This window comes from Typha angustifolia, chromosome 11 (genome assembly GCF_048772165.1).
Source record: "Typha angustifolia cultivar Huaian chromosome 11, ASM4877216v1, whole genome shotgun sequence".
Taxonomy (NCBI): domain Eukaryota; kingdom Viridiplantae; phylum Streptophyta; class Magnoliopsida; order Poales; family Typhaceae; genus Typha; species Typha angustifolia.
Window position 1 is genome coordinate 14,743,056 of NC_133249.1, and position 21,905 is coordinate 14,764,960.

Here is a 21,905-nt window from a genome sequence, read left to right on the forward strand (position 1 = left end):
TTCACAGATACTAGATGCTGATGGAATTGCTTCACCTGGTGAAATAATTCGCAATCATGATGTTTATGTAAACAAACAAACTCCTGTAAATATTTCTGACAGAAGTGGTACTCTGAGAGAGAGGTCTGGTTGTTCTAGCTTTCCTTTTTGGAGATGAAATTCTATTTAAGTGATTATAATCAATGTTCCTTTGAAATACCCAGGGACTACAAGGATACACCTGCTATGTACAGAGGCCCTGAAGGTGAAACTACTGTTGTTGATCGTGTAATGCTTTGTTCAGATACAAATGACAAGTTATCCATTAAATTTATCATCCGGCACACGCGGAGGCCAGAAGTGAGTAAATTTTAGTGGTTTGGTTGTTTCTTCTTGCAGCAAGATGATAGCATTACCTGGTTTTAATTTGTCATGTGTTACCCATCCAGGTTGGTGACAAATTTAGTAGCAGGCATGGCCAGAAAGGTGTTTGTGGCACTATAGTTCAGCAGGAAGACTTTCCCTTTTCTGAGCGTGGAATATGCCCTGATTTGATCATGAATCCACATGGATTTCCAAGGTCTGGGTATTACTTAATGTGATAGCTTGATTATCATATTTACTTTAGAAGTTTCCTTATTGCTAATATGGGATCTCCAGTCTCTTCATTAAGTGTATACTCTTTTCTGTTCTAAACTTATACTAATGTTTCTATTAGTGAAGGATGGATTCAGTTTAGAATTATTATCTTTAGATCTTAAGTCTGTGTTAAGAAATACACTCCTTGAGAGAACCAAGAACTCTTCTAGTTTGGAACTTGAATTTCCTTGAGTTTTCTTTGGATGGATGAAGTGTCTTAATGTTTGGTTCAGCTCTGCCAATGTGTTATTACTTGTGGTTGATGTTTGACTAGCATTCGAACTCAAATAGTTCCATACAACTGATAGAAAGTTGAAAGCTTCAAGTGAGGGTTCAAGGATATCTTAGAAGAATTGGCTCAATTGGCCTTGTGGATACCTCTGGATCCCTTATATAGACTGTGAAGAACCGCTGTAATTTATACTAAGTAAATCTCTGAAAGAAACTCTTGTCTGAATCTAAAATCAATTCTGCTGTCCAGACACCATTTGTTTTTCCTTTTGTAAAACATGACTTTTCTGCGCCAGCATCTGAACACCACTCAAGTCCCATCCAGATGGGGTACTGTTCATCTGATTCTATAGCAAATGCTGAATTTCTGATTTTTTTTCTTGTTTTCACTTGAATCTTTGATTTTTTCACCCAACACTCTTCCATAAGACCATAAGTAATATATATTGATCATACATAATTTTTAGATTGTACATATAATTACTTAGTGCATTCACAAATTTGTCATTACAATATTTTGCACTGACACACTTGATGAAGTCCCAGATAAGTGCAAACAAATTGTTGAATAGAATTAGGATCGAAATGCTTAAGTTGATTTGCCCTTTTTTTTTGGTCTCTTGTTGAGACATCTAGTTCCTTGTTTGGGATGTCAAGACTCACCTTGGTGGACACCAAGAGTTCCATTATATCTCTTTCATAAGAAAAAGGAAAAATATCCGAGTCTTTCTTCTTCACAATCAAGCTAGTGAAGTATTTTATTAAGACCAAAATAAGATGACCTAAATTTATGATAGACACAAAACTTTAGCCTTTAGCTTGAAAGATTCATGAAGTCTTTTCATAAAATAGCAAGAGATCCTACAACAACCTTTGAAGATATACCTGAAACGTGACTGCTCTTTTGTTGTGGAATTTCATTTTGCTCTCTTGTTCTTAAGTGGAACTACAAGATTTGTGGAATAAAATATTCAATATGACACTTAGTCGTATCTGCCTCGCTGCGGGTCAGCACCTCCAAGGCTAGGGCGATAAAGAAGGTAAAGATTCTTTTCAAATATGAATCCCTTGATTCTGGAATATTTTAGGACATAAAAAAGTGAAGATTCCCTGATTTGTGCTTGCTATCATGCGTTTGAGTCATGAGAACTCTTTAGTAGTAAACACAAGATCCTTTTCAACTACCCTTCATATGATCTAAATAATCTTACTACCTGTAAAAGGAACCATATGAAGCCCTAACCTGCACTGTTTTTCACTGAGTAACTATTTCCTGACTGATTTTTGTTTTGTGACTTCTGTCATAGTCGAATGACCATAGGCAAAATGATTGAGCTCCTTGGTGGCAAAGCTGGAGTATCCTGTGGTAGATTTCATTATGGTAGTGCGTTTGGTGAACCAAGTGGCAATGCTGATAAAGTGGAAGACATAAGGTACGTTGATGTACTATTATCACCAAACTTTAGCGTTGATCATCTGCTAATACCTTTATGGAAATTTCAGTGATACACTTGTAAAGCATGGGTTTAGCTACAATGGCAAGGATTTCTTATATTCAGGTAGTCCTTTTAAGTCTTTCTTCTCTTTTTTGTTGTATTATGCACATTGAGAAAGAAGTATTTGGTCAACTTTTAGAAAGTGAAAATGTACTTAAATAAAGATTTAAAGGAGAATATTACTTGAGGTAAATTCAACCACAATGTTATGCCAAATCCTTTCAAATTACTGGTAAATTTAGCTTATCTATCATATGTAGATTGCAACCAAAAAATCAAGAGAGAATGATCTGTTATTGGCCAGAAATGCAACTACAGAGTAAGCATCCTAATGTTTCATTGGAAACTGGGAATAAAAATCAGAAGATTTGTTTTGGTTTAGAAGTATCTGAGTCTTTAAGGTTTGAGTTAGCCAAATAGCCATGTAATGGCCAAAGGAAGATTGATCTTCATAAAGTTTTCGATTGTTCTATATTCTTTTTGTTCATCTGGAATGGTCGTGATCTTAGATGAACTTCTTGCCTTGTTTAAAGTTTAAACCACAGCTAGATTTGATAATTACCATATATAATGATTCAAGGACCAAAGTTAATATTTTGTTTTCATGTTCAGGCATTACAGGTTATCCACTTCAAGCATATATATTTATGGGGCCAATCTACTACCAAAAGTTGAAACACATGGTAAAATCATGGTTTACTTTTCTGTTTCTTCTTTGCTGTCATATTTGTTTAAGAAGAATCTTTTCGAACTATCTTAGTCTCAAAAGGAATTTCTGAAATTTTTTAAAAGTGGCTTATTTTCTGAAACCGCGATTTGCTTAAGAAATCATATTTAACCAAAGGAATTTCTCATTTCACATCCTCGTTATGTGTTTATTGCAGTTTACACCTTTTCTTTTTGTTATTTTTAACCATTGTTTGAAGTTTTGGTTTTGGTTATCTGTTAGTTTTGATTTTGATCCCTTAGAAGAAATGAACTTTTTGCCAAAAGAAATGTCAAAATCAGAAATCTTGATATTTTCAGCTTAACCAATGAGTCTTGGCTTTAATTTTCATTAAGTTTCGGCTGTTACTGTTCCATCTTGGTTGAAACTTCAAAGCATAAATCTATTTTAAGTTTTTAACTCAAACCTGGGGTGTTTTTTGAAAATCTAATAACAATTATAGGGGTGCATCATGATTCTTTTTGGCAATTATTGAAAATTTCTAGCATCATGATTCAGATGCCATCATAGAACTTAAGTTGTCATTGGATCCATCAGAACTTCATTTCTGTGATTCTTATGTCATTGGAGGGTCCATCAGAACTTTATTTTGTCACGAATCCTTGTCATCTTTCCATTAGGAAGGTCAAAAATTGTTTAACCAATCTTCTTGATTTTGTATAATGTCCCCTGTTCTTTTCCTTGCCAGGTGCTTGATAAGATGCATGCTAGAGCTAAAGGACCACGTGTAACGCTTACTAGGCAACCAACTGAAGGGAGAAGTCGTGATGGAGGTTTGCTCTCATTTATTCTTTATTTTGATCTTGGATATGTCCACCTGACATGTCTATGTAGAACAAATATGAACCCAGTCCTTCTCTTTCTTATAACTACATTCCATGTCACAGGACTTCGTTTAGGAGAAATGGAACGTGACTGTTTGATAGCATATGGTGCTAGCATGTTAATCCACGAACGTCTAATGTTATCTAGCGACCCTTATCAAGTTCAGGTACTTAACTATAAAGCTGTGTTTCTCTCACTGTCATCATGCATATAATCTAGAATCGTGCATACATGGTGTCTCATGTAATTAGGAACTATTCTTCACCAGTCTGGTTGAAACTATGACTAAAGTTTATATGTGATCCAGCAGGGAAACAAATCACATTGCTTTTTCAAGAAGTGCACCCTCTTTGATTTTCTATTTATTTAATATTTCCAATGGAGCAACTAAAATTTGTTAGAGTGAATTCTCATCTTACAACGATCAGATTCTATCGTGGTGTAGATCCATCACACATTTTTCTTTAGTACACAAGTATGAAGATCTTTCAGTTGCCGATGGAAAGGCTAGTATTGTTTAGGTATTATGTACCAGTATGGTGCAAACTTGCAGTATGCATGAAAATTTCCCTTCTATGATAATGGATGAATCCTGTACTTCCGTTGCTTTATATGCTCCTAAGCTCTTCTGGGATGGCATGTTACTCATGAAGGTGTATCTCCCAGACTGACACTTTTAAGTTAAAGAAGGAACATTTTGAATGCTTTGAACTTTTTGTAAGCAGATTTTAGTTTCTTCTAGTACACAAATATGAAGGTTTTTCATCTGCCGATGAAAAAGGTTAAAATATTTCAGTTTCATCAAAGTTGATCAAAGGTGGCTAACTTTTCAATTTCTAGACCCGCACCAGTACAGCAGTAATGTTATTATTTTGGAACATTAGATGTTAGCAGCATTGCTATTTCTTATGATTTTAATTATGCTCTTCAAGTTTTATTCAGGTGATTGATCTTCTATTCCAGGTATGCAGAAAATGTGGTTTGTTAGGTTATTACAATCACAAGTTGAAGACATCCTTTTGCTCAATGTGCAAAAGTGGAGAAAATATAGCTACCATGAAACTGCCATATGCGTGCAAACTTCTGTTTCAGGTAGTATTCTGATTGGATTGCTTTTAATTTGTGATAAGAGGTTCATAGATGTTCATGTTAATGTTTCCGGATGTTTACATGACTACTGGACATCATTACTTCTCTTGACCTTATATACATTATGTTTTTGTCTTTTGTTTTGCTTTGTTTCTGTTTTTATGGGTTTTATTTTTATTTTTGTTTAGAAGCTCTAGGTCCTTTTTTACGTCAAGAGCATGAAGTGTGATAATTTGGTCCCATCTGTCAGGAGGGGGTCAATGTCAGCTAAAATGACCAGTTATATGATTACCTTTGGTTTTGTTGAGGGCCTTCTCAAATTTGAGTTGTGCTCCAGCGTAATCTATGTTGTTGGAAAATGGCTAGAATGATAACAATAATAAAAGTGAATACATCATCTCTTCCACCATTGATATTGGCTAAGATATGGAGCGAATTTATGACTGTTAAACAATGGTCAGAGTGCTAGTTGAAGAAGCTTCAGCTTCTTTGGAAAAGGCTTTGTTTTTTGACAATTTGTGGAAAGATTCATACCTGTATTTCATGGACTACTAGCTAATCAACTAATTGCTATTCTTTTTTTCTTCCGTCTCACCAGGAGTTGCAGGCGATGAACGTTGTTCCACGTCTGAAGTTAACAGAAGCTTAATTTACATGTTCAATCTGTTGACACATACATACCCATTCCCAAGGATGAGAAGTCCTTTCTGCAAGTAGTAAACACAGACTCCATTGTTCGTAACTTACAATGCAAAGATACAGAAGAATTATCTCAGCATCCATTTCCAGCTATACTATCTATCGTTAAGAAATGACTAAAAGTTTCACTAACCAAGGTTTCCTATATCAGTATCACGCAGAAGGATGAGGATTAAGGAAATGTAAAGTTGTGTATAAGTTTGGAAGAGAATTGTTTCAACCTTTTGCTTTATGGTACATTTGTTCTGCTGAAAAAGGAAACAACTGTTCATCTATTACTCGGACGAATTTGCTGCAACCTACATCGAAGCTGGTTTTATTTATGCACTCTTTGTAAAGGAAATCTGAGTGAACTTCGGGAGAACAAACACAAGTACAACGAGACGTCCTATTCTCTCTTTGTTTTTTCAAATTTGTGTAGAAATCCTTGGAGCAGATACTCAGTTGAGATTTTTGTATAGAAATGCGATAATTTTTATCTATAGATCAAACTGACAATTTTCATGTTAATAATACCAGTAGAGATGATGTAAATCGCCTGATTTTCTCTATTTCTCGGCAACGAGGGTCTCAAAGGCCCACATAGTTTTACCATTGTGTGCTTATGGTTAAAATTATTTTAATTATAAGTAATTTTAAATCAGGTTATATATTTATGATTAAAATAAAATTGTTAGGTTTTTTTTTCAACTATAATTGAGCTTTATGACTATTTTGATTATTTAGCAAAGTATAAGGGATAAATATGATATAGTATTTTGATCATTTTGACTTCAGTTGAGTTTAATAGAATAACAGTTTTACTTTAATCATAAGTATACAAATTGATTTAAAAAATTTTAGAATATAAAGGATAAAGTAATTTTAGGCATAACTACATGGGGGTGATAAAATATATTTAATTTAAACTTATAAATATGTCACACACTTAAAAAATTTGAGCATTAAAATACCAAAAACTTTATCGGGTCTGATTTCGAGCATACTAGGTTTAAACTCGAAACCCGAAACCCGATTAATAGGTTGATAATATTGGTCACGTTTGGATCCGCTTGGTGAGTAGGATTCTAAGGCCTAAGCTGCAATCTGGATCACCAAGAAGGCAGGAACAGATCAAATGCGAATTAGGATGAGGCTCTCAATATCCACCAACCATCCAAATCCAACCCATCCACCCACCAAACGTCTTAACGGTCCATTCCTTTCTCTCTATCCTCTCTTGTCCTTCGCAACTCTCTACTCCACTCGAGATAAATTGAGAAAACATAAGAAAGAGGATAAGAAGGAGAGCAAGGAGATAGCAATGGCTCTGAAACTGTGGGCTTCTTCTGCAGCCAATGCTCTTAGAGTCTCCTGCAATGGGGGAAGAACTCCTCTCCCTGCCTACACCATCTCCAGATGCTTCTCCAATGGTAACACTCCTCAGCTCTCTCTCTCTCTCTCTCTCTCTCTCTCTCTCTCTCTCTCTCTCTCTCTCTCTCTCCACCATTTAGCTGGTGGATTCTCTCAAGAAGTGGTGCAGAGTTACTTATCACTTAACTAAGAAGGGTTTTATCAGTGGTTTATTCACATATTTTTATCTTTGTTGGGTCATATAGTGGTGCATTAGAGAAGAAGAAGAAGAAGAAGAAAAGTGACTGAAAATTTAATCTAATATAATGGTATTTAAGTGGGAGTTCTGTGTTCAAGTTTTGCCAGGTCTATCTGTCATTTAATTATAAGAATCAGACCCACAATTTGAGCCATTAATCTCAGAAACTTTATCATCTGAAGCAATTGCAGTTCTATGTCTGGTTCCCGTCAGCAGATTTCACAATGTTTTGTCTTTATAGCTTTTCCACAAAATCAGATATGAGGACTTCTATAAATTTCTCACACTCTTGCAGCAATTATTTTTCTGAATACTTTTGGAATCAAAATATTTGATACTTGAACTCCTTTCTGTTTTCCTTGAATACTCTTTTATCATCAGCACCAATCTTTGTATGCTTGCAGTCATAGATGGCTTGAAGTATTGTTCCTCCCATGAGTGGGTGAAACATGATGGTCCTGTGGCTACCATTGGCATCACAGACCATGCCCAGGTAATAATCTCTCTATCGATAGATTCTTAACTTTTTACTACATGCTCCTGGAGTTTTCATCTAAGTTTCATAACTATGATAAGCTGGTATATGTCTCTGAGAAGCTTCTTAGGGAAGCTGATGAGATAAAACATTTAAGATTATTTGAAACAGAAAATATCTTTCAGTTTATAGAAACTCAAAACATTTGTGCTGAAACTAGTGATATAATTAAAAGACTAAAAAGACAATTAATTTGTTTCAGCAAAACCATTAAATCCCTCTCTTTTAAACTCCTCCTATGACTTTTAAATAGCTCTAGTGACATATTATTTATCTCCTGGTTTTGCTAATGCTGTATATTATTCAGGAACATCTTGGAGAGGTTGTGTTCGTTGAGCTGCCGGAATCCGGTAAGGCTTTTTCACAAGGTGGAAGTTTTGGAGCAGTGGAGAGTGTGAAAGCTACAAGTGATGTTAATTCCCCTATCTCCGGTGAAGTCATTGAAGTCAATTCAAAGCTAACAGAAAACCCCGGGCTGGTAATTGAGCTAATGACACCCTCATCCTCTTCTTTTTAATCTTTTCAAGAACCTCCTATTTTGACAATTCTGCAGACAGACTCCTACAGTTTCAGGTATATTTGCAAAAGACAACCCTGTTCATCCAAAATAAATAACTTATATATGTATTATTATTAGTAAGAATAACAATAATAATAATATATAATAGGAATTCTTTCTCAGCTATCGGCGAGGTAGTATTTTTTTTTTCTTTTTGCAAAAGTACTCGAAAAGACTAGACTTACATCTATATATCAAGGGAGAAGATTTTCTTACGACAAGAATAAGTGAGGGTGATGATAAGTGCAGACTCTGATTTTTAATAAACAGCAACTCTAGGTGACAGTGATGAACTAAGAAATGAAGCTATACAACTTATTTTTGAGGTAATTCTTATTACTAATGTCTTTGGTTAGATCAACTCAAGTCCATATGAAGATGGATGGATGATCAAGATCAAGCCCAGTAACCCATCAGAGCTGGACTCACTGATGGGATCAAAGGAGTACACCAAATTCTGCGAGGAAGAGGATGCTCACTAGAGAATACATAAGCATGTCTCCCTACTTCTGCTAACTCTTCTCTTGCTTTGTCTCAATGTTAAAGTCTATCAATCATCTCTAAGCAATAATATGTTCATGAGCACTTTCTTGTTGATGATTGGAGATCAAAGACAATTCTGTTAATTCTTTCTTGCCATCATGCTATGCTTGCTGTAGAAGCTGCTTGAATCTTTATGTAATGAAGCAAACTTTCCGTTCATAGTATTGCTTATCTTGCTGGGTATGGCTAGTGCTACATATCTTAGTGAATTTTTTTTATGTTTGCGCATGCAATGATCACTTTATTCACTAGTTAAATACTATGTTGTCATATTCCTAATAAACATAGCAATGGTTGAGAATGCAATGAACATCCCACAGACAATTCTCATCCACCTTTTATTATGCCCTGAAAGACAACATTGAAGAACTTTACATTGTAGTTCAAACCTTCGTTATTCTTGCCATGCAGTTGTCTGAAGGGCGAGGATGAGGTAAGTATTTCACTGGACATTGGGGATTTAGTCTTGTGAGCCTGCACATGAACAAGTTATTGTCACATAATGTGTATTTATTCAATGAATATTATCATATAACTGAAATCTGCATTGCATTCAACTATAGCATTTAGACAAAAGTGAATGCAGTAAGAATGCCTCACTTGTAACCAAGGATAAAATGGTGGAGGAAAACAGAGATCTCTAATTTTGCTAGGTCATTTCCGGGGCACAACCTGCTACCTCCTCCAAAGGGAAGAAAAGTTCCGGCTTTGGGTGGGGAACCCTGGCATAGATTTATCATACAAATGCATTATGTTGTCTGAAAATAGCCAAAATAATGAAGAAATAGAAATTGAACAGCATCTTGAGAAGTCATGGAGAATTCATTTATCTGGCTTACATCCCATCTAGATGGGTTGAACTTCTTAGGATCGACGTAAACATCAGGATCCATGTGGACACTTCTGTACCAAAGCTGAACTCTCCAGCCCTTTGGTATGATGTAACCTATCATTTGTTGAAGTAGATTGTCAATGTTTCTCATTCCCCCACAGATTAATTAAGGATTCATAATTTACTACCTTACTAACTTCAATGAAACTAACCGTTCATGAAGACATCGCATGTCGCCTTACGGAAAGCCACAAATGAAATGTTGACTACACGCAGCGTCTCATCGATGATCTTCAGACAAACATAAATACTCTCACAGACAAACTTCAAGGTTCAATGATGAGGTAACAAGTGATGTCAATCTGACTGACCTTGGAAAGATACTCCATTTTCCTTATCTCCTTAAGCGTTAGTCCCTTCTGCATAGGTGGCTTGCTCCTCCTAATTTCCTCTTGCTCTGCCTAAAGGAATTTAGCATGTTACTGTTAGTTCAAATTTTAAAGTACTAAGATCAGACATGGTGGTCTATTTGATCCAAAAGAACCTGTGCTTTTTCGAATACTTCAGGGTGCTCTTGTAGGAAAACAGTTGCCCACATTGTAATATGGCCAGAAGACTCATGGCCAGCATTAAGGTACATAACCAGTATATCAATGATCTCCTCATCAGTTAACTTTCTACCATTTTCATCTTTAGCCTCCATTAGACCATCCATCATGTCTTTTTCTGCTTCAGGTGCATCTCTTCTGCCTGTAACCCTTCTTTCATCAAGAACTGTTTGGAGAACTTCCACCAACTTTTTGCGAGCCTGTAATAGAAGATTATACTGACACTAAAGAGAGAGAGGTATTCAATAAACATGTCATTGATCCTAGTATGTGTTGTTTAAGGTATCCAAGGATGGTGAGTCGACTACTAGATACAATTCAAAACATCGGAAATTTAAGGTGATACCTTAAGTGCCCTGTGGTAAGAAAAACCAGGCAAGTTGATGGCCATAGCCCTCATTCCATGGTTGAGATCAGTGTAAACTTTCTCCAGTGACTCCACTACATTATCACTCGCCTTGCTCAGAAATATTTTCATGATTATCCTAAACGTAAGCCTTCGAAGCTCTGTGAGGAACTCAATATCTCCCATTGTTGCCCATTTCTCTAGAGTGGATTCCACAGTGCTGTCAATGAACTGGAGATATGAATTAAGAGCCTCATGGCCATTGATAGGAGCTGCGGTCAGCCGCCTCAGACGCTTGTGTTCATCTTGCGATATGCCGATAAATGATTTCTTCCCAATGAGCTCCATGGTAGCTTTAGGCCAACCAGTCACAAAATGCTCATCATCCATCAACACTTGCTTGCATCCTTCTGGTGTTATAATTATTATGGTTGGACTTCCAAACATGAAGGATTTGTATATACCAGTTCGACCAAATCTACATGTAAGTAAAGAAGATGTCTGAGACTAGGCCTTAAAACTCATTCTCAAATTTGAAGTGCTAACAATAATGGCTAAAAGAATGACTTCTCACTGGAATCATCTTTGGATCCTACTGTTACATACAAGAACAATGCACAATTACACTACGAAAAGTATGACAAAAGGCAGAATAAAGTCACTCCACTAGTTCCTAGGTTCCCTGAGTAAGTCCATTAGCTGAGCATAGCACTAGCCATCAAAAGGTCCATTGGAGTCAGCAGAATGGACAAAGATTAACATCTGGGCCACTTCACAGACCCTCCTAGTACATTGCTTTACTGTTCCTGCTCCATTTCCCTTCTGTTTTCTTCAGCACAGTGTCAGGCAAAAGAAAGCCAACACAATAACTGCCAAAAGTTGAAAATAAAGATAATGTGGCAATCAATTCTCTCAAATCTTGTCTCTTATCATCCATGGCTTCAAGTTTCAATTTCTGTTTCTATCCGGCTCCATCGAAAACAAGAACAGAAAAACAAAATATTTTGGTTCTACTTCTAGTTCTGTTCTTTTGGTAAATATATTTTTAATCTTATATATCAATCCATAAACAAGATCTAATATATAAATTAGATACGAGTTAGATTCAAAGTCAAAACCAAAAGACACAACTGAAATACAAAACTTCACAACATCTCAGCTTCGGACAAAGATCCAAACTAAAGATGAAGTCACTCACAACTACCAAAGTTGTGGCCTTGTGGAATATAAAATATGAAATAGTATAACTTTGTTGTATCTATGGGTTATATATGAATCTCCAATGTCAACATTTCCAAAGGTCAGAGGGGGTCCCACAAGGTTTCTTTGCTTAACCTACGAACGACTTTGATTTCACAAGGCCCACATATAACCGGAAAATAAAAAAGAAAAAAAAGAATATATATATATATATATATCACATTATAAGTGTGTGCCCACCACAAGATCCAAGAGGAATGAGGCATAACTTTAATAAAAGCATGGTGAATATGTTGTCATTAAGATAACCTTAAATCTTCTAGACGATTACGCACAGTTTTTAAAGCGTTTCTTATTATCTTTTTTTTTGGGGTTATATAATAGGTTAAACAACTGGGTTAATCCTGCACATTACATATACGATCGATTAATTTAATTTAATTTTTTACTCTTTGTATAGGTGGTAAGATGCATCCACCTCATATCCTTTCTCCACGCCGAGAGAAAGAGGGAAATATTATTTATATTTTCTCTCATTTGGATAGAAATCTTAATGAGAAAGTTGTCTTTTTTTATTTCATTCCAAAAGTGAGAGAAAGAATTAAAAAATTAAAATAAAATCTCTCTCCCTTTCTTTCTTTCTTTCTTTTCTCTCTTGTTCTCTTTATCCCAACGTAGTGTAGAGAGAGAGAGAGAGAGAGAGAGAGTCCTGACCTTTTGATGAAGGAGTTGACGAAGGAATCAGGATCGTTTGATTTGAATGCTCGGAGAAAAGGCCACATGTTGCCGATGAAGGGCCAGCCCATGCTCCCCGGCGGCAGCCTGCTTCGCCTCTTCCTCCCGAGGCCCCATTCTTGCACCCATTCCTGCACCCACCTCGCCACCGCAGCAAAAACCACCACCACCACCGCAGCCGCCGCCGCCGCCGCAGCCACAAACCCCCACACAGCCATCTCCCGGACCCCTCTCTCTCTCTCTCTAGATTTTTCTAGTCTCTCCCCCTGTGTAGTGTGAATAATCTCTATGTGGGTCTTCTTTATATAAGAGAAGGGAATTCCAAAGGGTATATATATTATATATATACATATACACAGAGAGAGAGAGAAAGAGAGAGAGGGGGGGAGGGAGAGAGTGAGTGGGTTACCATATTAAGGTAGGTGTGAGAAAGGTGGCCATTGGAGAGAGAGAGAGAGAGAGAGAGAGAGAGTGCTTGTCCTCTTGTAGTAACGTTTGATACTTTCTCAAGGGGGGGTCTGTACAGTTACATTTCCGTTTCATTTCTTTCTAGTCTTAGTCTTTCTCAAGGGGGGTTTCCATACTTTGTCTCTCTCGTGATGATGTCTTTCCTTTGTCTCACTTAATTCTCCTCTTTATATAATTGTTAAGTTTTTTTCAAGTCCAAAGGTACAGCTGAAGATAATTTTCTATTAATTCATCTAATGGTTGTGTGACAAACGAGTATTTTGTTCCTTTTATATTAGACGTAATGTGGAAGGGTAAATTGTATCTTTTATTTCTTTCCTTATCTTAAGGAGAGATAGAAAATATCACATATATCATTTTAAGAAGGATATATATTGAGGGGGTAGAGAGAGTGTTGGTCGTAGCGACCGCTTAGGTAGGGCTTTAAAGTCGTTATTTTTTTCCTTCTATAAAAGAGTTTTTAATTTTGCTATCTATGGTTTTCTCCTCTCTCTCCCGTCACCTTGCCTAGTGGCTAGAGAAGAGGAAGGGCTTCTCCCCTCACTTTTGAGATTTCTCACTCCCTCTCTGTTTCTTCTCTTCTTTCTCTATTTCCCTCTCTTTTCCTCCTTTCTGTTCTTAGTTGTTGTTGCATGTCTATTTTGACCGACTTCACTCTCTTCAACTATCATGACCTCTCGAAACACCACAACATTCTCTATACACCTCCAGTACTCTTTTCTATGTTCTTTTCTTTAAGCTTGATGGCTGCTCCGCCTACTAAACTAGTGGTATTGGAGGTGGAGCTAGATTTGCCTAACGTGGACATGACTTGTCGATGGCAAAGCACCTCCTCTTTATTTTCTTCTTATCATTCCTATTTTATAATTTCGTAGTTCGTTTCCCAGCCAGTCAGATCCACAATGGTTATGACAAAATCACTTAGGGCTATATTTTCTGATTAATTTTTAGGTGCCTTTTGGGCTTGATGCAATATGTTTTCTAATGCGATAATTTTTTGTCGAGGGGCTTATTTAAATTGATGTATAAGTAAGAGCGAAAAACATATGGAATATCGACCATCAGATAGTGGTAAAATCACATTTGTATTCATATTTTTTTACCTTCAGATACAGACTTAATTATTATATTTGCTAAGCACACCACAAATATTAATCAAATAACGGATATATTTTTATTCAATTTCTGAATATAGAAGAGCTATGATATAATTATTGAAATCTATATATAGTTAGTGATTATATGCAAAAACTAGATTAGAGATTCATATAAATATATAAAAATCTTCTACATAACTATTTTTATAATATTATAAATTAAATAATACTTTGATATTTATTTAGATATTAGTTTTCAACTCATATCTAAATAGACGAAAACTATCCCGAGAGGGATACAAATTCATAAAAGTCTTAAAATAAAACTAAAATGGATTTATTGAGAAGAGAAATTTTTAAATAACACCCTATTATATAACACTCTAGTTACTTTGATTAACTATCTACTTAACTCTAAGACTTTTACCTTCACAATTGAAATATCAAAATACTCTTTGTGCAAAATGTTCTTAAAAGAAGTTTGGATTTTATAGTGACATTTTTTATAAGATTATTTTGGACGTTAAATGACAGGGAAAACAAAATAAAGACAATAGTATTTTAGGTATTTTAAAAGATAAACTTAGCGGCCCTAACAAAAAATTCTAAAATATATTATTTTGTTAGAGATTAGTCAATTTAAGTTAATCCAAAATGTAATATGAAAAATTATAATCCAAAAGACAGGTTGCTAATTACAAAATCACTAAATCTTATTTGAAAACTTCTCAACAAACAGTAACAATGGTGCAACCCTAATTTAAGCATGCCACAATCATAAAATAGAGGAAGTTGGTGTAAACCTTAGATTGAAGAGGATTTTAATTACCCTTTTAGTTGGAGGTGGATGATGACACATGCCAAACTATAAATATCTTTTGATCCATGCAAACAGTAAGAAAAAGTGGGAGCTTGGAGTGGAGGAATTGGGTCAAGTGTCCTTTTTCAAGACTTTTGCAGACTTTTATTTGTTTATACTAGCCAAATTTATTTTGTCACATAATTAGATGAGTTAAATATATTTGAAAGTCATTGAACCAAAAAAGAAAAAAAATTATATGTAAATATTTTCTTAAATCATTGAGTCATTCATTTCTGTCATGTCTCATAAAAGGTAGAACACTTTGAGATTGGATTACCAAATGCTCCCCTTAATAACACTATCAAGCTCACTTTGGACCCAATATTTTTTTCTTTTACCTCACTAAAATTCTCATAAGCTTAAGAGTTTGAATTATATGTTTTTGAGATTATTAGTTGTACATTAAAGTTTTTTTTTATTTCATTTCTTATTTTATTTAGGATGTTTATATAATTGAATCAGAAGACTTTCAAAATATTATAATTATCACTATAATTTTTAGTACATCATAATTGTCATTGTGCTCTTTTAGAAATTATATTGTACTAACTAAAGCTAAGTAATCATGGTTAAAACACAATTTAGGCCTAAAAAATATCTTACCATTTTATAAACTATTAAAAATAATTTAAATTCTATCTGATATTATATCTAATACCATAGTATACCAAAATATATCTTATTTTATTTGAGATAAAAATTATTGATAAATATTTTATACCCTAAATTACAAAATTGGGACATTTTAGTCATTTGCATGTGTTTATTAAATTTAATAATAATCTGTTAAGAGTTAATTATAATGATAATTCTAAAAGAGTCAAAGATTTTAATGATAATTATGATATTAAAAAAAATTAATGGCAATTATATACAAATCTCTCTATATTAGTAGTATTCTTTTGCTCAAGCTTAGATTGGGTTAGTGGGCTTGAAATTGGGCTCGATTTTCTGTGTGCTAATTTGCTCTAAGCTCAGGCCTGATTTGGGTTCGTCGATAATTTAATACCTCTATATATGATTCACGTCTTTCCTTTTTATATTGAACAATGAGAATAAGATTGCATACATTTCAGTAATTTTAACTTATACTAATAAAAATTAAGCCTTATAGGCCAATAGAAAACAAAACAGTTGGACACTAGTATGAAGACAAATCCATGTGGTTGAAAAGTATGAATCAAAGTGATTTAATTATGTAGTTTAGGAAAATGACAACTTTAATATGCAGTACGATCAAAGAAAATTAGAAGAAGAGTTCACTAATCACAAGTTAGCTCATTGACAAGAGAAGGATTAGGAAAATAGTTCAGTTGCGTAACAGAGCAGTGCAGTGCTCTCTGGCCTAGTTTAGCTCACACAAATGGAGTAACTGGGATGGGAGAAGGTCATAGTAACAGTAAGGGTTTGGAGACAACTCCTCTGTTTTAAATATCAGAGAAAGAGTTAAAGATCGTGATACTTTGTTTTTATCTTCTTCTTTGTTTGTATCATGACATGAACTGTAGATTGGGTGAAAGAAATTTGAGCACATTGCCACATTGGTCATCCACAGCTAATAATGATAGCTACTAAACCCTTGACTCATTCATTCACAAACAAATGATTTTGGACAGAAGCTCTTCTTAGTCTTGTTGAACCTTTACTGAGTAGATGAAAAGATTCGACCCAAACTAATAAAATTCTAACTTAATTTTGAATTCTATGTTGAAAGATATAAGTCAAAAAAATTTTTTTTTTGTTAAATTTATAGTTTGCCTCACGACGGCCTAAGATGTCATAACGGCTATCAATTCTCTTCATGTTTTTCATATTTCTTCAAAGTTTCGTCTAATTAATTGTCTTCATCTTTTTCAGATTTCTACAAAGTTTCGTCTAATTAATCGTCTTCATGTTTTTCATATTCCTACAAAGTTTCGTCTAATTCTGAGTCGATTGCATCATTTCTTGTTTCCTAATCAAAATTGAATTCTAACACCAATTCGAGTCCAATTTCGAACACCATCACCGTCAACATCTCTATCCTCGTTGCAACCTCTTCAAGCTCTTACGGCAAGAGCCGTTAATAGTGACCAAACAGATCAAAAAAGTCAAGCTAATAGTCTTCCTGAAACAAACTCAAGTCAATTTTTAGCTGGCCTGGTGGACTACTCATGAGAAATTTGGGTGCCAAGCTTTGAAATACAAAGGTAAAAGTGGTACTATGTGAGGATAATACTAAACAGTTGGTGAAAAAGACAAGAACGCACACAGCAGTGGTTGATCACAGCCAGTGAAACAAAATGGACATCTTGTTCAATGCACCTCAGAAAGAATACAACAGCAGTCTTAATCAATCCTACCTTTGTGTTTCAGTAGTGCAATCTGACACTGGAATAGTGTAACACATTACTTTCATGCTTACTAGCTTCTGAGTTGGAGAGATTGGAGTTTTGAATATTAAACACCTACTGTTCTTGGACTTACCCTTGTTCTTTTTTCTCTTTCCTACTTATCACAGCAAAGCATCTTCTTTTTAGTTGATAAGTCTTAAATCAGATTGAATACGAGCTGTTGCTTCTCTGATAACCACTCAAGCTTGATGACTTCCTTCTTAGAATTTCTCTTTAAATAAGGATCACTTCTTGACTCGTCAACAATTAGATATTTCTTTTTTATCATTATCATTTGTTTAATTATAGCATATTCAGCATCAAAAAGGTGAATATCTCTTATCGCCATCACTGAAATTATTAAAAGACATAGTATATACATTATTGATCCATCACTTGATAATTTAAGTTTTTGGGTCATCTACTTTAATTTTGCACTTCAATAAACAAGGGGAGTTCTTATCCTTCGTCCAATTCAGCATCAAAAAGTGAATATCCCCTGTCTACTATATTTCACATATGAGATATTTTTCTCACTTGGGAACACAATAGGATTTTCTCTTTTCCACGTGAAAGAAGAGGATTTTTTTTTAGGTGGTGTTTGATAGAGACTTCTTCAGCTGTGCATGATTTCAACCTTTTCTCTCTATTTAATCAGCTTAAATCTGAACCATTCAATCTCTCTTCTCATGTCTATAAATCCAATACCACCCTCCTTCTCTTCCCTTCATCTGTTCCAACTCCCAAACTCTAGCTATAATGGTGGGCATAGCTTATGTTAGATTATTCTCATGAGCGTTTAAACATCTTAGATTCTGTGTTAAAATTAATAGGGCATGCATAATAAGAGTCTTGTTGGTGTTGGTTATCACTGCAGGAGAAGGATCAAGGAAGAATAGAGGTCGGTGAGATGAAGGCTGGAAGAGCTTCTTCCATTACTAATGGATATGATTGCAGAGATGAAGAAGAGTGTTGCAGTTACACAATGGATGGGTCTGTGGACTACAGAGGTAGACCTGCAGCTAAAGCCAAGACTGGTGGGTGGATGACTGGAAGTATATTGCTAGGTAAAATTCATCTATCCTCCATTCGATAATCATTCTGTATCTCATCAGTGTACAAAAACTCAGAAAACTCAACTCAATTCTTAAAAGCTAACCAAAATATTCGATCGCTGAGAAGACCAAAAAAATAAAAATCTTATCTCTACCTAACAAAGAAGATTCTGAGCAAATAATCTTAATATTTGTATCAAAAGAATAGAGCTGACTGCCATTGAGTCCTATGTTTCTACAGTTAACCAGGGATTGGCGACTCTCGCATTCTTTGGAGTTGGCGTGAACTTGGTATTGTTTCTAACCAGAGTTGTGCGGCAGAGCAATGCAGATGCGGCGAACACTGTGAGCAAATGGACAGGCACTGTCTACCTCTTCTCCCTCGTTGGTGCCTTCCTCAGTGATTGCTACTGGGGGAGATACAAGACGTGCGCTATCTTCCAGCTCATCTTTGTATTTGTGAGTCGTCTATCTTACTCAGTCAGACTGCTTGCCTTCTTATCGCTTTGTAATTACATGGGTTAAATAGTCATACACTTGTTCCTCATCAACGACAGGGTTTGGTGCTGCTCTCCTTGGCTACCCGCTTCTTCCTCATCAACTCCTCCGGCTGCGGCGATCGGAACACCCCCTGCAGGCCCCACTCGGACATGGAGCTCGGGATCTTCTACATCTCAATATACCTCATTGCCCTTGGGAATGGAGGGTACCAGCCCAACGTGGCCACCTTGGGAGCCGACCAGTTCGACGAAGACGACCCCAAGGAGGCGCACTCCAAGGTCTCCTTCTTTAGCTACTTCTACTTGGCCCTCAACTTGGGCTCCCTCTTCTCCAACACCTTCTTGGACTACTTCGAGGACGAGGGCCTCTGGGCCATCGCCTTCTGGGCCTCCGCCGGCTCCGCCATATTGGGCCTCACCCTCTTCCTCGCCGGGGCCCGCAGGTACAGGCGCTTCCAGCCGACGGGCAACCCGCTCTCGCGGGCGTGCCAGGTCATCGTCGCCGCCGCGAGGAAACGGAGGGTCCAGATGACGCCAGGTGGCGACGATCTGTACGAAGAAGATGGGAAGGAGGTTGTGATGGCTAATGGCAGCAGGAAGATGCTTCACACTGTGGGACTCAAGTAAGTCCTCTGCTCCACTCTATTACTATTCTTTCGGTTTTTTTTTAGTGGCAATTATGTAAAATTTCCCTTTCCAAATATGAAATTTAGAAGTCTTTATGCATAAATAGAATTTTTTTTTTGGAGAATTATTTACATGCAAAAAAAAAAAAAACAAAACAAAACAGACCTTTTTTTTTTTAAGAAAATTTATTTGTAATGATGATAATTGATTTTAAATTTGCAAGGTTCTTGGACCGAGCTGCACTAATCGAACACGGCGTTGACTCCGTTCCTCCTTCTAACCCCTGGCGTCTCTGCACCATCACCCAGGTAGAAGAGCTCAAATGCGTCCTCCGCCTCCTCCCCATCTGGCTCACCACCATCCTCTACTCCGTCGTCTTCGCCCAGATGACCTCCCTCTTCGTCGAGCAAGGCGCCGCCATGAACACCTCCCTCTCCTCCTTCCGCATACCCCCCGCCTCCATGTCATCCTTCGACATCCTCTCCGTCGCCGCCTTCCTCTTCCTCTACCGCCGCCTCATCGCCCCCGTCATCCCCCTCACCCAACTCCAACGCATGGGCCTCGGCCTCGCCATCGCCGTCGCCGCCATGCTCGCCGCCGGGGCCGTCGAACACTTCAGACTCCGGGACAACTCGATAAACATCCTGTGGCAAATCCCACAGTACGTCCTAATCGGCGCTTCCGAGGTGTTCATGTACGTGGGTCAGTTGGAGTTCTTCAACAAGGAGGTGCCGAGTGGATTGAAGAGCTTCGGCAGCGCACTTTGCATGGCGTCTATCTCCATGGGGAACTACGTCAGCAGCGTGCTGGTGACGATGGTGATGGAGGTCACCTCGGCCGGCGGCCGGCCAGGTTGGATTCCAGATGACCTCGACGAAGGGCACATGGACCGGTTCTTCTTCCTCCTTGCGGTTCTCACCAGCGTGGATTTAGTAGCGTTTGTGGTTTGTGCGAGGTGGTACGAAGGAAGCAAGGTGGAGGAGAGCTTTAGTGCTTGATTTTATTTATGTATGAATTTGGATGTATGACAGGAAGTCATGAGTACAATTCTTTGTATTAACTTCAGCCTTACTTTGACCTGTTGTCGTCGGTTTGTTGCTTAAGGCTTAGCATATTTTGTGGCATATATATATATATATATATATATATATATATATATATATATAAATATTTTTTTTGGAAGGTTTTGACTATATATTCAATTTCTATATTAGAAAGGATTAATTTCTACTCATAATCGGATTAATAAGAAAATATGCACATAAAATATTGGCATAAAGACAACTTTATTCACTCAGAGGTAGAAGAAGAGTTAAGACAGAAATAGTAATTTTGTGCGATTCTTATTAGAATCAGTTATCATAACGTATTGGTGATTGATAAAGCAATCACAGAGAGTTGCTGGGAATCGCTGTTCTCCTTCGTTATCGGCGACTGTATTCCTTCCTCCGAGAAGGCATTTTCGCAGTCTCCCGGTGCATCAAAAGCCGAGCTGAGGTAAGTCTTAGCATCCGAATAGCGACCGGTCCGGATGGCACTTATCGAGTCGGATAAGTTAGGAATCATATCCGAGTATAAATCTAAGCAAGTGTCCAAGCTGTTCTTCAACTTGGGTTCCACAGCCTTGTTTAACAGTTCTTGAACTCTCGACTTAGTGCTCGTCGCATTCTTCGATGCCAGCTCGGCGGCGATGACAGCTAATCCTTTCTTGTCGGCCGACCCACTCCCGGGATCAGCTTGAAGTGACGTCACACAGAAGTCAAAGTTGATGTTAGGACTAGAAGAAGCCGCAGCTCTGCAGACATCTTCGACGTTGGAGGCTCCGACAAAGAGGAGTTGGTGGCCAAGAAGGACGGCCGCCAAGAAGAGAACAGGAAGGGAAGACAACCTCATGGTCATAAGGACTGCTAGAAGAGAATATTTCACGACAAAATTATATAGTAGGATGGAGCTCCTATTCTGAGAGCTCCTTCCTATTAGTGGACACTTACGGTTTTGGAAAGCAATAAATAGTATATGAGAGAAATAGAGAGAGACTGTAGGAGGAGATCAGTTTTGGCCGTGAAAGAATTGAAGACGTTAAAGATTTGCCAAATTAAGAGGATTTGAGTAGATTTGGAATAATTATTTATAATATATATTGTATAGTTAAAATTCGTATTAATAATAGATTGAAATTAACTCCTACTTATTTTCAAACAATAAAGTCAGATAGAATTCGAAATTCGCTGTTCTACTCTCAAATCTTTACCGAGTAATGTTATGAGTACAAGCACTTTACAAACGAGAT

The 21,905-nt window shown here is 36.8% G+C and overlaps 5 protein-coding genes across 5 annotated transcripts in view; 3 read left to right on the top strand and 2 right to left on the bottom strand.

Annotated features, from left to right (window-relative positions):
* LOC140769534 (DNA-directed RNA polymerase III subunit 2) overlaps positions 1-6,198 on the top strand; it is a 30,221-nt gene extending 24,023 nt beyond the window's left edge. The window contains exons 29-38 of the mRNA XM_073110257.1: positions 8-123; positions 204-339; positions 429-559; positions 2,157-2,282; positions 2,353-2,408; positions 2,958-3,028; positions 3,761-3,845; positions 3,960-4,063; positions 4,861-4,989; positions 5,585-6,198. Coding sequence (XP_072966358.1) covers positions 8-123; positions 204-339; positions 429-559; positions 2,157-2,282; positions 2,353-2,408; positions 2,958-3,028; positions 3,761-3,845; positions 3,960-4,063; positions 4,861-4,989; positions 5,585-5,635 — 1,005 coding nt within the window. The 3' untranslated portion in view covers positions 5,636-6,198. The remainder of the gene's footprint in view (positions 1-7; positions 124-203; positions 340-428; positions 560-2,156; positions 2,283-2,352; positions 2,409-2,957; positions 3,029-3,760; positions 3,846-3,959; positions 4,064-4,860; positions 4,990-5,584) is intronic.
* Positions 6,199-6,898: 700 nt separating this feature from the next.
* On the top strand, positions 6,899-9,072 carry LOC140771307 (glycine cleavage system H protein, mitochondrial). The gene is made up of 4 exons (XM_073112789.1): positions 6,899-7,097; positions 7,681-7,769; positions 8,119-8,289; positions 8,727-9,072. Exons 1-4 carry the CDS (start codon positions 6,989-6,991, stop codon positions 8,850-8,852), a joined length of 495 nt encoding a protein of 164 aa, XP_072968890.1. The 5' UTR covers positions 6,899-6,988; the 3' UTR covers positions 8,853-9,072.
* Positions 8,806-12,909, bottom strand: LOC140771306 (ent-kaurenoic acid oxidase-like). The gene is made up of 8 exons (XM_073112788.1): positions 12,614-12,909; positions 10,700-11,177; positions 10,290-10,553; positions 10,117-10,206; positions 9,958-10,036; positions 9,753-9,859; positions 9,514-9,635; positions 8,806-9,387 (listed from the first exon to the last, which is right to left on the bottom strand). The coding sequence occupies exons 1-8, from the start codon at positions 12,850-12,852 to the stop codon at positions 9,297-9,299; spliced, it is 1,470 nt and encodes a 489-aa protein (XP_072968889.1). The 5' UTR covers positions 12,853-12,909; the 3' UTR covers positions 8,806-9,296.
* A 5,179-nt stretch (positions 12,910-18,088) lies between these two features.
* Positions 18,089-20,733, top strand: LOC140769518 (protein NRT1/ PTR FAMILY 7.3-like). The gene is made up of 5 exons (XM_073110228.1): positions 18,089-18,195; positions 18,311-18,500; positions 18,730-18,947; positions 19,046-19,611; positions 19,839-20,733. Exons 1-5 carry the CDS (start codon positions 18,193-18,195, stop codon positions 20,611-20,613), a joined length of 1,752 nt encoding a protein of 583 aa, XP_072966329.1. The 5' UTR covers positions 18,089-18,192; the 3' UTR covers positions 20,614-20,733.
* A 241-nt stretch (positions 20,734-20,974) lies between these two features.
* On the bottom strand, positions 20,975-21,508 carry LOC140770645 (putative invertase inhibitor). Its single transcript, XM_073111898.1, has one exon. The coding sequence runs from the start codon at positions 21,506-21,508 to the stop codon at positions 20,975-20,977; it is 534 nt and encodes a 177-aa protein (XP_072967999.1).
* Between the last annotated feature and the right edge of the window lie 397 nt (positions 21,509-21,905).

What these genes read in the sequence shown, in the direction of transcription:
- LOC140769518 (XM_073110228.1), top strand. An exon ending in GACTGGAAGTATATTGCTAG is followed by an intron (nt 18,501 to 18,729) that starts GTAAAATTCATC and finishes ATGTTTCTACAG; the next exon opens with TTAACCAGGGATTGGCGACT. An exon ending in CTTCACACTGTGGGACTCAA is followed by an intron (nt 19,612 to 19,838) that starts GTAAGTCCTCTG and finishes TAAATTTGCAAG; the next exon opens with GTTCTTGGACCGAGCTGCAC.
- LOC140771306 (XM_073112788.1), bottom strand. Translation starts at nt 12,852, where the DNA reads ATGGCTGTGTGGGGGTTTGTGGCTGCGGCGGCGGCGGCGGCTGCGGTG. An exon ending in CTTACCACAGGGCACTTAAG is followed by an intron (nt 10,554 to 10,699) that starts GTATCACCTTAA and finishes CTTCTATTACAG; the next exon opens with GCTCGCAAAAAGTTGGTGGA. An exon ending in AAATGGAGTATCTTTCCAAG is followed by an intron (nt 10,037 to 10,116) that starts GTCAGTCAGATT and finishes GTTTGTCTGAAG; the next exon opens with ATCATCGATGAGACGCTGCG.
- LOC140771307 (XM_073112789.1), top strand. Translation starts at nt 6,989, where the DNA reads ATGGCTCTGAAACTGTGGGCTTCTTCTGCAGCCAATGCTCTTAGAGTC. An exon ending in GCATCACAGACCATGCCCAG is followed by an intron (nt 7,770 to 8,118) that starts GTAATAATCTCT and finishes TATATTATTCAG; the next exon opens with GAACATCTTGGAGAGGTTGT. An exon ending in TAACAGAAAACCCCGGGCTG is followed by an intron (nt 8,290 to 8,726) that starts GTAATTGAGCTA and finishes GTCTTTGGTTAG; the next exon opens with ATCAACTCAAGTCCATATGA.
- LOC140770645 (XM_073111898.1), bottom strand. Translation starts at nt 21,508, where the DNA reads ATGAGGTTGTCTTCCCTTCCTGTTCTCTTCTTGGCGGCCGTCCTTCTT.